The sequence below is a fragment of the Crotalus tigris genome, unplaced genomic scaffold (genome assembly GCF_016545835.1).
Source record: "Crotalus tigris isolate CLP2741 ecotype Arizona unplaced genomic scaffold, ASM1654583v1 scf7180000018397.643900, whole genome shotgun sequence".
In the NCBI taxonomy this organism is placed as follows: domain Eukaryota; kingdom Metazoa; phylum Chordata; class Lepidosauria; order Squamata; family Viperidae; genus Crotalus; species Crotalus tigris.
In genome coordinates, this window is record NW_024096982.1 from 313,338 (window position 1) to 327,231 (window position 13,894).

At 40.4% G+C, this 13,894-nt stretch overlaps 1 protein-coding gene across 3 annotated transcripts in view; it reads right to left on the reverse strand.

Annotated features, from left to right (window-relative positions):
- DIP2B (disco interacting protein 2 homolog B) overlaps nt 1-13,894 on the reverse strand; it is a 207,469-nt gene that overhangs the window by 168,191 nt on the left and 25,384 nt on the right. Inside the window, exon 1 of one of the 3 annotated variants that reach the window (XM_039352034.1) lies at nt 2,353-2,569. The exons of the other annotated variants lie outside the window; for them this stretch is intronic. Coding sequence (XP_039207968.1) covers nt 2,353-2,362 — 10 coding nt within the window. The 5' untranslated portion in view covers nt 2,363-2,569. Of the gene's footprint in view, nt 1-2,352; nt 2,570-13,894 lie in introns of those variants that run through there. 3 annotated transcript variants of the gene reach the window in all.

The window sequence follows — 13,894 nt, forward strand, 5'->3', positions numbered from 1 at the left end:
AGAGTTGTGCCTCCATTTTTTTCTTTTATAATTTATATGCTGTCATTTATAATAGGGTATCTAGAGAAAGTTAGGGCAAATCAAAACTTTCAATTTAATTCCAAAAGTTAGGGTTAAATGAGACTCTGATTTAATTTGATTGCTATGATGCCTACTTGCTTCAGAGTACAGTAGTTACATCTTGATATTGGGAACAAAACAGCAGGTATAACTAGGCAGATTCAGAAGCAGATGGTGGGAACGCACTGAGTTATAAAGTTACACTAGAAAATGGAGACAGCTCCTCCCATTAGATTGTACAGGACAAGGCAGTTTCAGGCCTTTGGGGTGTCTTGTTAGTGCAAAGTACTGTGTAGTTTATGTTGGCAGTCAAGAAAAAAACCAGAACCCAAAGAAAAGGCAGATAAGTCTATGTGACTCAATGGTATTGCTTTTTAGAGCATCATTATTAAGCAACCGACTCACAAGATGTTAGGATTCGCCACTGACTCAGAATGACCTTCAAAAAGGCATATAGACTCTGACTCAGTTTTCAGGGGGGTAGACATATTAGTCCTTTGCAGATGAGAAATCATGCCAATCGCCTTCCAAAATACGTTTCAACAATTACTAAATATTACCTAATTGTGGGTGAACATTCACTATGGAAACTCAATTTGTCATAGGATATTACATGTCCCTGGATAACATTTTACACCTCCATATTTCCCAGTGTGACAAGAAGCAGGCTGAGAGGACAGGAATTCTTCCCTCACTAGTGAAAAAGCCAGTCCCTTTGTCGGCCAGTCCAACATTGCTCAGAGAGTTTGCTCAAAACCACATTTTCATCTCAAACAGAGGACATGAGGGGCTCTCACGTCCTTGGGCTCTTATATTCCCTAGTGCTCTCTCTTCAACAGCAGAAGGTAAATAGTGCAGCAGGAGATTCTACAATTATTTCAAGAGGAGTTTCCTGTAGCAGGGAAGTTTTAGGAGAAAGCAAAAGATAAAAATATTTAAATGGCAAGAACTGAAGATATCTGTAAATCTTCTCAATGAGTCTCTGCCTTGCTCTCCTCTCCCATTAATATTTGCTTTTTCAATAAGAACGGATATAATAATGGTTATTTCCTTAAGAAATAGTATACATCTTGATCCCACACCAGTTTGTTACCTCAAAAGTATTTTTTCCCCCAGATCTATGATCCAATTTTAGATTAAATAGGCACCTCTCCCACAACAAATACTGATTTCCTGTTACTCTGGTTCAACTCAGTAGGACCCAGTTATAGCTTTAAATTCATCAATTGAAAGACATGTTACAGGGATTAAAGACTTGAAGAATATTTATTCCAGTTCATAAAGTATCAATTAACCTTCTACACATTAAGGCATTTGAAGTGAAATTTCAATTGGAAGTTCTTGTGTTACAGTTCCCTTTTAACTGTAACACTCTCATGCCACTTCTAATAAATAGTGATGTGGAACTAAATTCCACATTCAACTGCGACAATCAGTCCATCAAACACATTTTCTATGCATTCTTACTATTCTGGCATAATAAAGCATATCGCTCCATATTTAGCAAAATGACTAGTATTGCTGGATAGAAGTACTATACAATTCTGACATAAGATAAGTTTCTGAATCTCTAATACTTCTTGTTTATATATTTTTTTTTAAAAAAAACTGCTAATTTATCCTTTAGATAAATTATCTGCCAACACATAAATTCTATCATTAGTTCTTATTTCCCCAGGTACTCCCAAGACAAGAAATTAATAAACAAGCAAAAACAGTCCAGATTCCTCAGACACATGGAAGAATTAGAAGGCATTAAGTCATTCACTGAATCACATTCAGCACTAGCACCAAAACAGGCTAGTTCATGTTTAGTTGAAAAATAAACGGGAACCTTAACTCCTACAACAGCATGATGAAGCAAGCATGAAGAAATCATGACCTGGAGCATTAAGTTTAAAAAGGGGCTGCCAGCAGTAAAAGCATACATGAGAGTAGCAATGAGTGGGTCTGACCATCTGAAGACTAGGTTCCAGGATCTACAGAGCTATGAAGCTTACTTGATAATCCTGGGCAGTTCACTCACTGTCTTTCAATCTAACATGCTCCAGAGAATTATTGTGAGTAAAAAGGTCAAAGGAATCATGAAAATTGTGAGTAAAGCACACAATTTAGGCAAGCAAAAATCAACACCTTCACATCTGTTGTTTTTTTCAGTCAGCATTCTAACAACATGAACAAAACTATGAATTCACCATTTTATCACATTCATCAAGGATTGTCTTCATTTGCAGCGTATTTTTATTTCATAGCATCAGAAATCTGAACTGTAAAAAGAAAAGAAAGTCTTACCTTGAAACATTTAGGAGAAAAACTTCACTACAAACCTTTAAAAGGAGAAGTTGTGGTTCAACTACCAATCAGAGTAGCAGTGAGAGAACAAGTAAACGCTGCTCATAAACTAGCTGCGCTTCAAAGATAGCCACTCCCAACATTAGTAAGAGTTTGTTGCACAGTGAGTAATTTACATTGAAGGGTGGAACATGAAGGGAGTTCATGACTTAAATCCAGAAACAATCATTTTTCTGTCTCCAGATCACATTATTTTATTATTGACATGAGGGCTCAACATATTGATTATTCTCCTTATCTCAAACACTAGATAATATGGATAATACTGCATTTATACTATTTTAGCACATTCCATAAATTTATTACATGCATAAGAAATGCCATAGCATCTTTTCTTGGGGTTTATGATGCCCAACTTCTTTCCTATATAAATGAATACATAAGTCAGAATGCATCACATGGTTGTGAAATGAAGAAAAACTAAGGTTGAGAGGTATAGCAAAACACATTACTGTAGTCTATGCTCTACAGATTACATTTCAAGAAAGAAGCCATTTTCTCCTTCCCAACCAATGGAAGGGAAAAATTCTATCAGAGTTCAGCACACTGTTAATCAATATAGCAGCTCTCTGAAAACTGATCAGAACAAAATCAAAATTACTGTGAGGGAAGAAGTGAGAGAAACAAAAAGATTGAAAATTCAACTGAATCTGGCCAGACGTTGTAGAGGAAAATAAAAATCCTCAATTTCCCCAAAATATATTCTCAAAATATAGCACAGTGCATCTCAGAATCTTGGTGATTTCTCCAATCTATGGTATCTTCCCAGTCATGTGACTTAGAACAGAGCTATTACTAAGAGGCTGGAAAAAGTCCAAAAGTGATTTTAGTATTACAATTACTGTCACTTGACAATTATGGTTTCTCTAAGGAACAGGGAAGCTCAGAAAGCATAACTGAAAATTAATTACCATGCAAAAATAAATCTCACTGCACTTAAGAAATTTGCCATCTATCCTCTCCTCTCCTATCTATCCTAAGTATTTCAGCATACATTTAAAAGCAATATTCCAAAATCAGACAACCTAAGGGTTAGTATTTTTTCCTTAGCAAAGAGCAATCTTATTTTTAATTCTACTAACAAAAATTTCTCTTCAGAAAATTTCGGATAATCAACAACCCATTTCCAAATTGCATTTCACTATCTTACTTTCTGTTCCAAGTATCAGTACCTGCAGGAAAGTTTTCCAGTTCTAAAAAACTTTATTTAGAAATGCCCAATTCAAGCACTATTAATCAGGCATAAAGATGTCTTATTTTAATGGGACTGCATTTTACCCCTTTTTTCCTGCAATACTTTCATTAAATTACATATAAAATATAAATAAAAATAAAAAACATAAACATAAAATTACATATATTTTATTTTCAAAGTTCCAGGGCTTTCATTGTCAGGCCAGCAAGAAGAAACTATTGCCTAAAAATTATTCTAGAGGTTTATGTCTGTAGGTTTGCACTTCTACATTATTCCAGAGGAGCCAGGATAATTTCATTTTTAAAAAGCAATACTGTAAATGAGAACAACATCCTATTACAATATGTATTTTGCTTACATTCCTTATTTTGCCTTCTATAAATTCTCCCCTCATAGATACTACCCCATGAATTTATCTCACCTATCAGCAGTGACATCACCATTAGGGTCAATGGTCAATAGCCAACATCTTAGAAGATAGGCTCAAGATCCAGAAAGAGATTTAAACACTGGGCCTTATCCAACAAAATGCAATTCAATAAGGTTTTACATTAGGCAAGAAAAAACAAAGGCACAAATATAGAATAAGTGATATCTGGCTCAACAGCAGTAACTGTGAGAGGGATCCAGGACTCCCAGTGGGCAACCATTTAAGTATGACCCAGCAAAGTGTAATGGCTGCCACAAAAGCCAACACAGTCTTAGGCTCCCTCAACAGAAGAATAGTACCAAGATCACGTGAAGTATTAGTATCACTAAATACTGCCTTAGTAAGATCACACTTGGAATACTGTGTCTAGTTCTGATCACCATGATACAGGTAGTCCTCGATGTATAACAGTTCATTTAGTGACTGTTCGAAGTTACAACGGCACTGAATAAAGTGACTTATAACCATTTTCACACTTACAACCTTTGTAGCATCCCCATGATCATGTGATCAAAATTCAGATGCTTAGCAACTGGTTCATACTTACGACCATTGCTGTTTCCCAAGGTCATGTGATCACCTTTTGACAAGCAAAATCAATGGGGAAGTCAGATTCACTTAACAACCATGTTACCAACTTATCAAATGCAGTGGTTCACTTAACAACTGTGGCAAGAAAGGTCATAAAATGGGGCAAAATTCACTTAACAAATGTCTCACTTAAGAACAGAAATTTGGGGCTCAATTGTGGTTGTAAGTCGAGAATTACCTGTACAAAAAAGATGCTGTGATTCTAGAAAGAGGATAATTAAGACAATTAAGAGTCTGGAGGTTAAAACATAGGCTGAATGGTTGCAAGAACAGGGTATATCTAGACTAATGAAGAGAAGAACTAGGGGCAACATAATTCCAATATCTGAGAGGCTGTCACAAAGAAGAGGGAACACCCTATTTTCCAAAACGCCTGAGCATAAGACAAATAATGGATGGAAACTTATCAAAGAGAGAAACAACCTAAAACTGAGAAATTTCCTTGACAAGTGAGAAAAATTAATTTGTGGAATGGCTTGCCTTCAGAAATTGTGGGGGCTCCAACATTGGAGGTCTTTAAGAAAAGATTGGATAACCTTTTGTCCTGAATGGTATAGTGTCTCCTGCTTAGGTAGGGGGTTGGGCTAGAATACGGGTCGGCAGCCCACGGCTCCGGAGCCACATGCAGCTCTTTGAGTCATCACCTGCGGCTCCGGAGCCTCCTCCACCATTTGTAGAGAGAGACAGAGAGGCACTTTCGCTTCCCTTCTCTCTCAGGCGGACTTACCTCCTGCAGGGCTTCTGATTGGCCCTGCGCCCGGGTGCCCCACCCCCTAGGAAAGCACGACCAGGGCCTCATGGCCTTGGAGCAACCTAGGGAAGCCCCAGGATCCCTGCTGGGAGCGGCCCGCTGGAGGCTCCTCTGCAGCCCTCCCGCAAGCCACGGCCCAAGGGAGACCAGCCTCTGTAATCTCCAGCCAGCCCGACCATTGGACCCGCTGGGTGGGAAGGCGCGCCGGAGTCCAGGCTGCCGGGAAGGAAGAAGGAGATGCAGCAAAGATAGGGGAGGAGAGCCAAACACATATACATATATATACACACACACACATACACACACACACACACACACACACACTAAAGATAAAAAAGGATATATGCAGTGTTATCCTCATTTCAGATATCAAGAAAGTTTTGCGGCTCCCAGTGTTTTTTTTTTCCTGTGGGAAACGAGTCCAAGTGGCTCTTTGAGTGTTTTGGGTTGCCTATCCCTGGGCTAAAACATCTCCAAGGTGCCTTCTGACTCATGTTATTCTGTATTCTGTAAATTGCCAATACAAACTAAGCCTCTGTAGTATCAGTAAATCAGCCAATATACTGACAGTCATTTATGAAATAAATATATGGTCTTGGCATTTGAAAGCAATCTCGCACGCCAAATCAATTTATAGAATGACAAATGTTACTGTGAAAATTACTTTCAATGTCATCTCCAAGACTATCTGTAATTTCTTGGCATGATTTTTTAAAATAATCAAATTAATATGAACAAATTTGGACATACAATATTGTCAAAATGAAAGTATGGACACATTAGATGCTATGAGGGTTCTGGGCAGTATCTTAGATCTTCCTAGCACTGTGCTATTCTGGACAGAGCGCTGTAATGTTGTCACTCTCCCAGCTTAGGAGTCACAGCCCCAAGTGCTCCTATCACCACAGGGACCACTTTGGCCTTTACTTTCCACATCTTTTCCAGTTTTTCCTTTAGACTTGGTATTTCTCCAGCTTCTCATATTCTTTCTTCCTGATGTTGTTGTCATTTAAAACTGCTCCATCTATCAATTGCCTGTCTGTCTGGATCTGGAAATCCCATAGAATCTTAGCTTTCTATTCTCCATGATCTTCTGTAGAATCTCCCACCTTGACCTGGGAGGGTCTAGCCCACAGGTTGGCAACCTGCGGCTCCAGAGCTGCATGTGGCTCTTTGAGCTTTCCCCTGCAGCTCCTAGCCTCCATTTGAAGAGAGAGACAGAGACAGAAAGAGTCTCTCTCTCTCTTTCTCTCTCTCTCTCTCTCTCTCTCTCTCTCTCTCTCTCTCTCTCTCTGTGTAAGTAAAAAAGAGAGAGGACTCACAATGCTCTCTCACGAGGTGAAAAGCTTTTGGGACGGGGCTCCTCCCTTTGCTGTGTCTCTGCAGGAAGCAGGAAGGGCAAGAGAGAGCTAGCTAGTTCAGCTATGCTGACTCAGGAATTCTGGGAGTTGAAGTCCATGAGTCACAAAAGAGCCCAGGTTGCCTACCCCTGAGCTTGTTGGAGAACAGCTTGAAGCCAGCTTGCCAGGTGACCAGAAGATCAGAGAAAGGGAGAGAAAGGGGGGGGGGGAGAGAGAGAGAAAGAGAGAGACCCTTTTGAAATCTAAAATGAAGATAACACTGTATATATCTTTTTTACTTTTATGATATGTATGTATGTATGTATGTATGTATGTATGTATGTATGTATACGTATATGTATGCAGGTCTTGGCGTATTCGGGTCTTTTCCCATGTAAGATTGAGAGTATCTTGGCGATGTTTCGACGAGGTCCCACTTCAGGCTGGGGTCTTCGGCTTCGTGCTTGTGCGAGCAAAGTGTGATCGGAGCTGCCGTCTCTCTATAAATATTGGTGGGGGTGTGTGGAGTGCTGGCTTAGTTGCTGTAGGTGGGTTGGTTGGCTGTGTTGGAGTTATTGTTTGTGGATTATTCGGCTGTTTCATAACATCCTGAGTAGCTGAGGTGCTAGCTGTGTATCCATTAGTCTTTTGTGTTGTAACGACCTGGGTAATGGGCTGTGTGATGACATCCTGAGATCTAGTGTAGTGATATCCTGAGTTCTGTGTTGCAACATCCTGGGTGGTTGGCTGTGTTGTAACCTCCTGAGTTCTGTGGTGTGATGTCCAGAACAGAAGGCTGTGATGTGACATACCGGGCTTTGGTTTGGCTCCGAGTTTGCAGTCTAGCTCTGTGTTCATGACGTGTGTCCGTTTGCTTTGTGTGGGGGTCGGAGGGAGGTGCAGCAGCTGATGATGTCATCATGGTTTGGCTTCTGGATGGTGGTTGCATTTCGTCTGAGGGATGGGTTTGGGCTTGGGTTTGGGTCTGGTGAGGGTGAATGGTGGTGGCGTACTGTGTTGTTCTGGGTCCAGTGTCAGTTTTTGTGGCTAGGACTCGTTTACTGATTAGGGCTAGTTTCCAGATATCTGGTAGGTGGGAGGTATCGTCATGTTTATTCATATTGTGGAGGTGTTTTTCTATTTCTATTTCGATGGCTTTCATAATTATTCTCTTGTTGTGGTGTTCAGTTTTGGAGATTAGTTTGGTTCCTTCAAAATCAATTTCATGTCCTGTAGCTTTAAGGTGCTGGAAGAGGGAGGAAGTTTTTTCTGCTTTTATGACTGCGTTCTTGTGTTCTGCGATGCGTGCATTTATTCTCCTATTAGTTTGTCCAACGTATGTGGCTGGGCAGATTTTGCATGGTATTTCATAGACTCCTTGGTTTTCTAGCTGAATCATGTCTTTGGGGCTTCTTAAGATGTTGGCTATTTTTTTGTTTGGTGCCGAAGGCTGTCTTGATATTGTGTTTGTGGAGAATCTTGCTGATTTTATCTGTGGTGCCTTTGATGTAGGGGAGGACGGCGATGTCGTTGTACTGTTCCATGTCTCGGTTCTTAGGGGGTGTTTCCCTTTAGATTAGGTTGGAAATTGTATTTCTTTGGAATCCGTTGGAAATTAATACGTTTGTGAGAGTGTGCAATTCAGTTTTCAGGTGGTCTTTGTTGGCTAGGCGTTTGGTTCTGGAGATGAGAGTCTTGGCTCCGGAGTTGATCTGTGCAGGGTGGTGATGGGATTCTGCGTTTAAGTAGCGGTTGGTGTGTGTTTTTTTCTGGTAGATGGTGTGTCCTAGGGAGCTACTGGGTTTTTTTGTAGATTAGGACATCCAGAAAGGGGAGTTGGTTGTTAGCTAACATTTCCATCGTGAATTGTATTTTGGGGTATAGGCTGTTGAGATGTGTGAGGAAGTTGTCCAGTTTTTCTTTCCCGTGTAGCCAAATTACATATCTCAGCCAGAGTTTGGGTTTGTGTTCAGATTTGTCTAAGGCACAGGTCGGCAACCTGCGGCTCCGGAGCCGCATGCGGCTCTTTGAGTCTTCCCCTGCGGCTCCCAGCCTCCTCTGCCTTTGCAGAGAGAGACAGAGACAGAGAGAGGAATTGCACTTCCCTGCCTCTCTCTCTCTCTCTCTCTCTCTCTGTGTGTGTGTGTGTTGTTGTTGTTGTGTGTGTGTGTGTGTGTGTGTGTGTGTGTGTGTGTGTAAAAGAGAGTGCACTCACAGTGTTCTCTGAGGAGCTGAAAAGCTTACTGGGCGGAGCTCCTCCCTTTGCTGCGTCTCTGCAGGAAGCAGGAAGGGCAGGAGAGAGCTAGCTAGCCCAGCTAGGCTGACTCAGGAATTCTGGGAGTTGAAGTCCATGAGTCATAAAAGAGACGAGGTCGCCTACCCCTGATCTTGTTGGACAACAGCCTGAAGCTTCTCAGGTGAGCAGCAGATAGGAGGGGGGGGGAGAAAGAGAGAGAGAGAAAGAGAGGGAGAGAGAGAGAGAGAGAGGAAAGAGAGAGAGAGAGAGAAAGAAAGAGAGCGGGGGAAGAGGAGTGGCAGACCAAGGGCAGATAGAAAGGGAGAGAGAGAGAGAGAGACCCTTTTGACATCTAAAATGAAGATAACACTGCATATATCCTTTTTTTACCTGTGTGTGTATGTGTGTGTGTGTGTGTATGTATATATATATATATACATACATACATACATATACATATACATATATATATACACACAGACACACATACACACACACACACACACACACACACACACAAACACACACACACCTATAATAAAGGTAAAAAAGGATATATGCAGTGTTATCTTCATTTTAGATATCAAAATGGTTTTGCGGCTCCCAGTGTTTTGTTTTTGGTGGGAAATGGGTCCAAGTGGCTCTTTAAGTGTTTTGGGTTGCCTACCCCTGGTCTAAGGCGTTGGTTTCCAAGTGTTCCATGTATAGGTTTGCGATGACGGGTGAGAGGGGCGATCCCATAGGTGCTCCTTCTACCTGTTTGTATCTTTGTCCATTGTGGATGAAGTATGTATTGGTTAGGCAGTGGTTGGTCAGATCTAGGATGTGCTTAGGGGGGTTGTATTTGTTTTGGATAGCTGTCAAGGCTTCTTTGATAGGCACTTGGGTGAAGAGAGATGTGACATTGAAGCTCACGAGTAGGTCGCTGGGTTGTAGGCTTTGTTTCTTTATTGTTTCTATGAAGTGGAGTGAGTTTTGTACGTGTGAGGAGATGGATTCTGTGTAGGAATGAAGTTGTTTGGCGAGAAATCTGGCAATATTCTGTAGAGGTGAGCCTATGGAGCTGACTATGGGTCTGAGTGGTGTTCCCGTCTTTGTGAATCTTGGGGAGGCCATAGAGCTTGGGGCATCTGGATGATTTCTCTCTGAGGATGATTCTTTGCTGGATCTCTTCACTGATGGGAGAGGCTTTTATTTTGGATTTGGTGGTTTTTTTCCAGGTAGGTGGTGGGGTCTGTGTTTAGAGATTTGTAAGCGGGGTCTTGGAGTAGGTTGGATAGTTTGGCTTGGTAGTCTGATGTGTTCATAACCACCGTGGCGTTACCTTTGTCTGCTAGGAGAATGATTATGTTGTTGTCTTTCCTCAAGTTGGTGAGTGCTTTTTGTTCTTTATGTAAGTTGCTTCTAAGTGGATTGCTGGAGAGGAGGATGTTGGTGACTTCAAGTCTGATTTTATTGGCTTCATCTGAGTTGATTTTGGTTAGGGTAGCTTCAGCTCTGCATATGATGTTTTCAGTGGGGATGCATTTGGGGGCGACTGCAAAGTTGAATCCTTTGGAAAGAACATTGGTTTCTGCTATGGTGAGGGTCCTGTCTGATATGTTGTGTACTGTTTGTTTCATGAGTTGTTGTGGAGGGGGGTTGGGCTTTTGGCGTTTTTCTAGTCTGTGGAGTTTGTTGGTATGTGTGTCTGTCTCATGGGAGGTCTCTATTTCGGCTCTCCAGAGGGCTAGTTGTTTGGATTTATCCCAGAGTGCTAGGTGGATTTTATTACTGAGTTTGAGGTGAAAAGTGAGTAGGTCCCTATTGGTTTGGTCTAGTAGGAATCTTTTCCTGTGGAGTTCGTTTCTGACTAGGGCTAATTCAGTTCTTTTCAGGATCCTTTCGGTGGCTGAGGTTTTGGAATGGAATTTTAGTTGGAAGCAAGTGGGGATCATGTTTTTGTCTCGGCAGTTGGGTAGGAATGTGAGGTCACATAAGATGGTGGCTCTTCGGACTTCGAGTTTTTCGTAGGTCCTGGTGAGCAGGGTTTCCTCCCCATAGAGGTAAGAAATTTGTTTTCGTAGATTTTCACGGGTATAGGTATGCAGGTCTTGGTGTATTCGGGTCTTTTCCCGTGTAAGATTGAGAGTATCTTGGCAACGTTTTGCTGAGGTCCCACTCGTGTAGCCTCGTCGAAACGTCAGCAAGATACTCTCAATCTTACATGGGAAAAGACCCGAATACGCCAAGACCAGCATACCTATACCCTTGAAAATCTACGAAAACATATACATATTATATATATACACACACACATACATACATACATATACATACATATACATGCATGTATGTATATGTATGTATATGTATGTATATGTAGGTCTTTGGTTGTTCGGGTTTTCTCCCGCGTAAAATTGGAAGTGTCTTGGCGACATTTCGACGAAGTCCCATTCGTCATCTTCAGGCTGGTGTTTTCAGCTTCGTGCTTCAAGGAGCAATGTGTGGTCTTAGCTGTTTCTTCCTTTTAACTGCCAGTGGGGGTATGAACTGATTGGGTGGGAGCTTGGCTGTGTTCTGATTGGGTGGAGGTGTGTTCTGATTGGTTAGGGGCTTGGCTGTGCTCTGATTGGCTGGGGGGTTGGCTGTGCTCTGATTGGCTGGGGGAGTGTTCTGTTTGGTTGGGCTCAGGTTAGTCTGAGTTGCAGGGGGGTTTAAGATTTTGGGCTGCCTTGCTATTTTTTTTGGCTTTGCGTTCGTGGTCGTGCCTCATCTTCATGGAGGGTGTCAGTTTGCTACATGTATGGATTGGAGGGGTTTAAAGTGGCTAATGATGCAGCTTTGGAATAGAAGTTAACAAAAAAGAATATAAGTTAAGAGCCTTTGCGGATGACTTGGTGGTTACTTTGTCGCAACCTACTTACTCTGTAGTAAAGTTATTGCAGTTGATTTATCATTATGGCTTGGTTTCGGGTTTTAAGATTAATGTTAATAAGACTAAAATCCTACCTAAAAATATGACTATTCGGGAGAAGCAGACTTTGTCTAACCTGACGGGTTTTGAAATTGTCAACAAGGTAAAATATTTGGGGGTGATGTTATCTGTTTCTAATGCAAAATTGTTTAAAAATAATTATGAAAGGTTGTGGGTTAGTGTATAGAAGGACTTGAGGAATTGGGAGAAGTTGCAATTATCTCTCATGGGAAGAATTGCAGTGATAAAAATGAATATTCTACCCAAGTTTCTTTTTTTGTTTCAAATGTTACCGATTTTGAAGAACGAGATTAACTTAAGTGAATGGCAGAAAGGAATCAATAAATTCATCTGGGCAGGGAAAAAGCCAAGGGTTAAGTTTAAAATCATGCAAGACTTCCGTGACAGAGGTGGACTCAAGGTACCGAATTTGAAATTATACTATGATGCGGTGGTTTTAACATTAATCAGTGATTGGGTAAATTTAACAAACCTTGAGATACTCCATTTGGAGGGATGGGACTTACTTTTGGTTGGCATGCCTATTTAATATTTAATAAAAAAGTGGAACGGGCTTTTAAATCTCATATTATAAGAATTTCTTTACTTAGGGTTTGGAGAAAATATTATAAAAGTGATTTTAAAGTACCACTATGGGCTATACCTTGGCATGCGATAGAAGGAATAAAAAGAGGTGTTAAAATGGACATGGTGTCTTATACACAGCTACTTAGATGGGATGGACAAAATTGGCAGTTAAAACTACTGGAAGAGTTAGTACATGAAAATATTACTTATTCTTGGTTTCAATATAGGCAATTAGTAGACAGATGGAAGATGGATCGCAAGGTGGGTTTTCTCAGAGAAGATGAAAATCTTATTAAGCAAGTGAAGGACCAAAGACTAACTCATATTAAGAGAATTTATGGGGTTCTAGTGGAATTGGACTCAGAAATAGAATTAATTAAAGATTGTATGATTAGATGGGCGCAAAATTTTGGTGAACCAGTCCTACTGGATACCTGGGAAACCATTTGGGTGAGAAATGTTGAATTTACACAAGCACAGAATTTAAGGGAGAATTTCTACAAAATGTTTTATAGATGGCACCTTGACCCACAAAAAATGTCTTTTATGTACCCTGACCTACAGCCTAAATATTGGAGATGTGGTTGTTTGGATGCCACCTACTATCACATCTGGTGGTCGTGTAGAAATATAAAAGCCTTTTGGATTAAGATATGGTGGAATATTCAGAGAATTTTTAGAAGGAGGGTAAAATTTACTCCACAATTATTTTTGTTAGGTATAGTTACTGATTTTGACACAAAGGAGGTTATATTGATGTTAAATTTGATTACAGCCGCAAGGCTGTTAGTAGGACAATATTGGAAGAAGGAATCTTTGCCTACTTTGCAGGAATGGTTTCTTAAAGTGTCTTATTTGGCGGAAATGGCAAAGATTTCGGCTTTTTTAAAAGAACAATCGCAAGAGAAATTTTTTGCTGTTTGGGATAAATGGATAAAGTTTATACAATTTAAATTGGATATAAAAATATATTATTTAGCTTTTTTATAACTTTTATTTTTATATACATACATATATCTTAGTTATACTCTTTTTTTTCATATAACTCTTTTATTTTTATTTTTTTAATTAAGCCTATATTCTGCTCTGGGAAGCTCCGGGGGTGGGAGGGAGTGGGTGTTCTGGGGGGGGTTGGGGAAGGGTTGTTTTGTTTTGTTTTGTTTAGTTTTTTGTCTATGTTGTTGTTGTATTGTTATTCTTTTGTTTTTTTTGTTAAAATTTATAAAAATTTTCAATAAAAAAAAAGTGGCTAATGATGCAGCTTTAACAGCTTCACATTGTTACTCGCTTCCCCATTCCCTTTTGCTCTCAAATCGGGAAGGGAAAAAGATATTTTGCTCTCAAATCGGGAAGGGAAAAAGATATTCCTCTTTTTCTTGGGGAAATATAGGACGT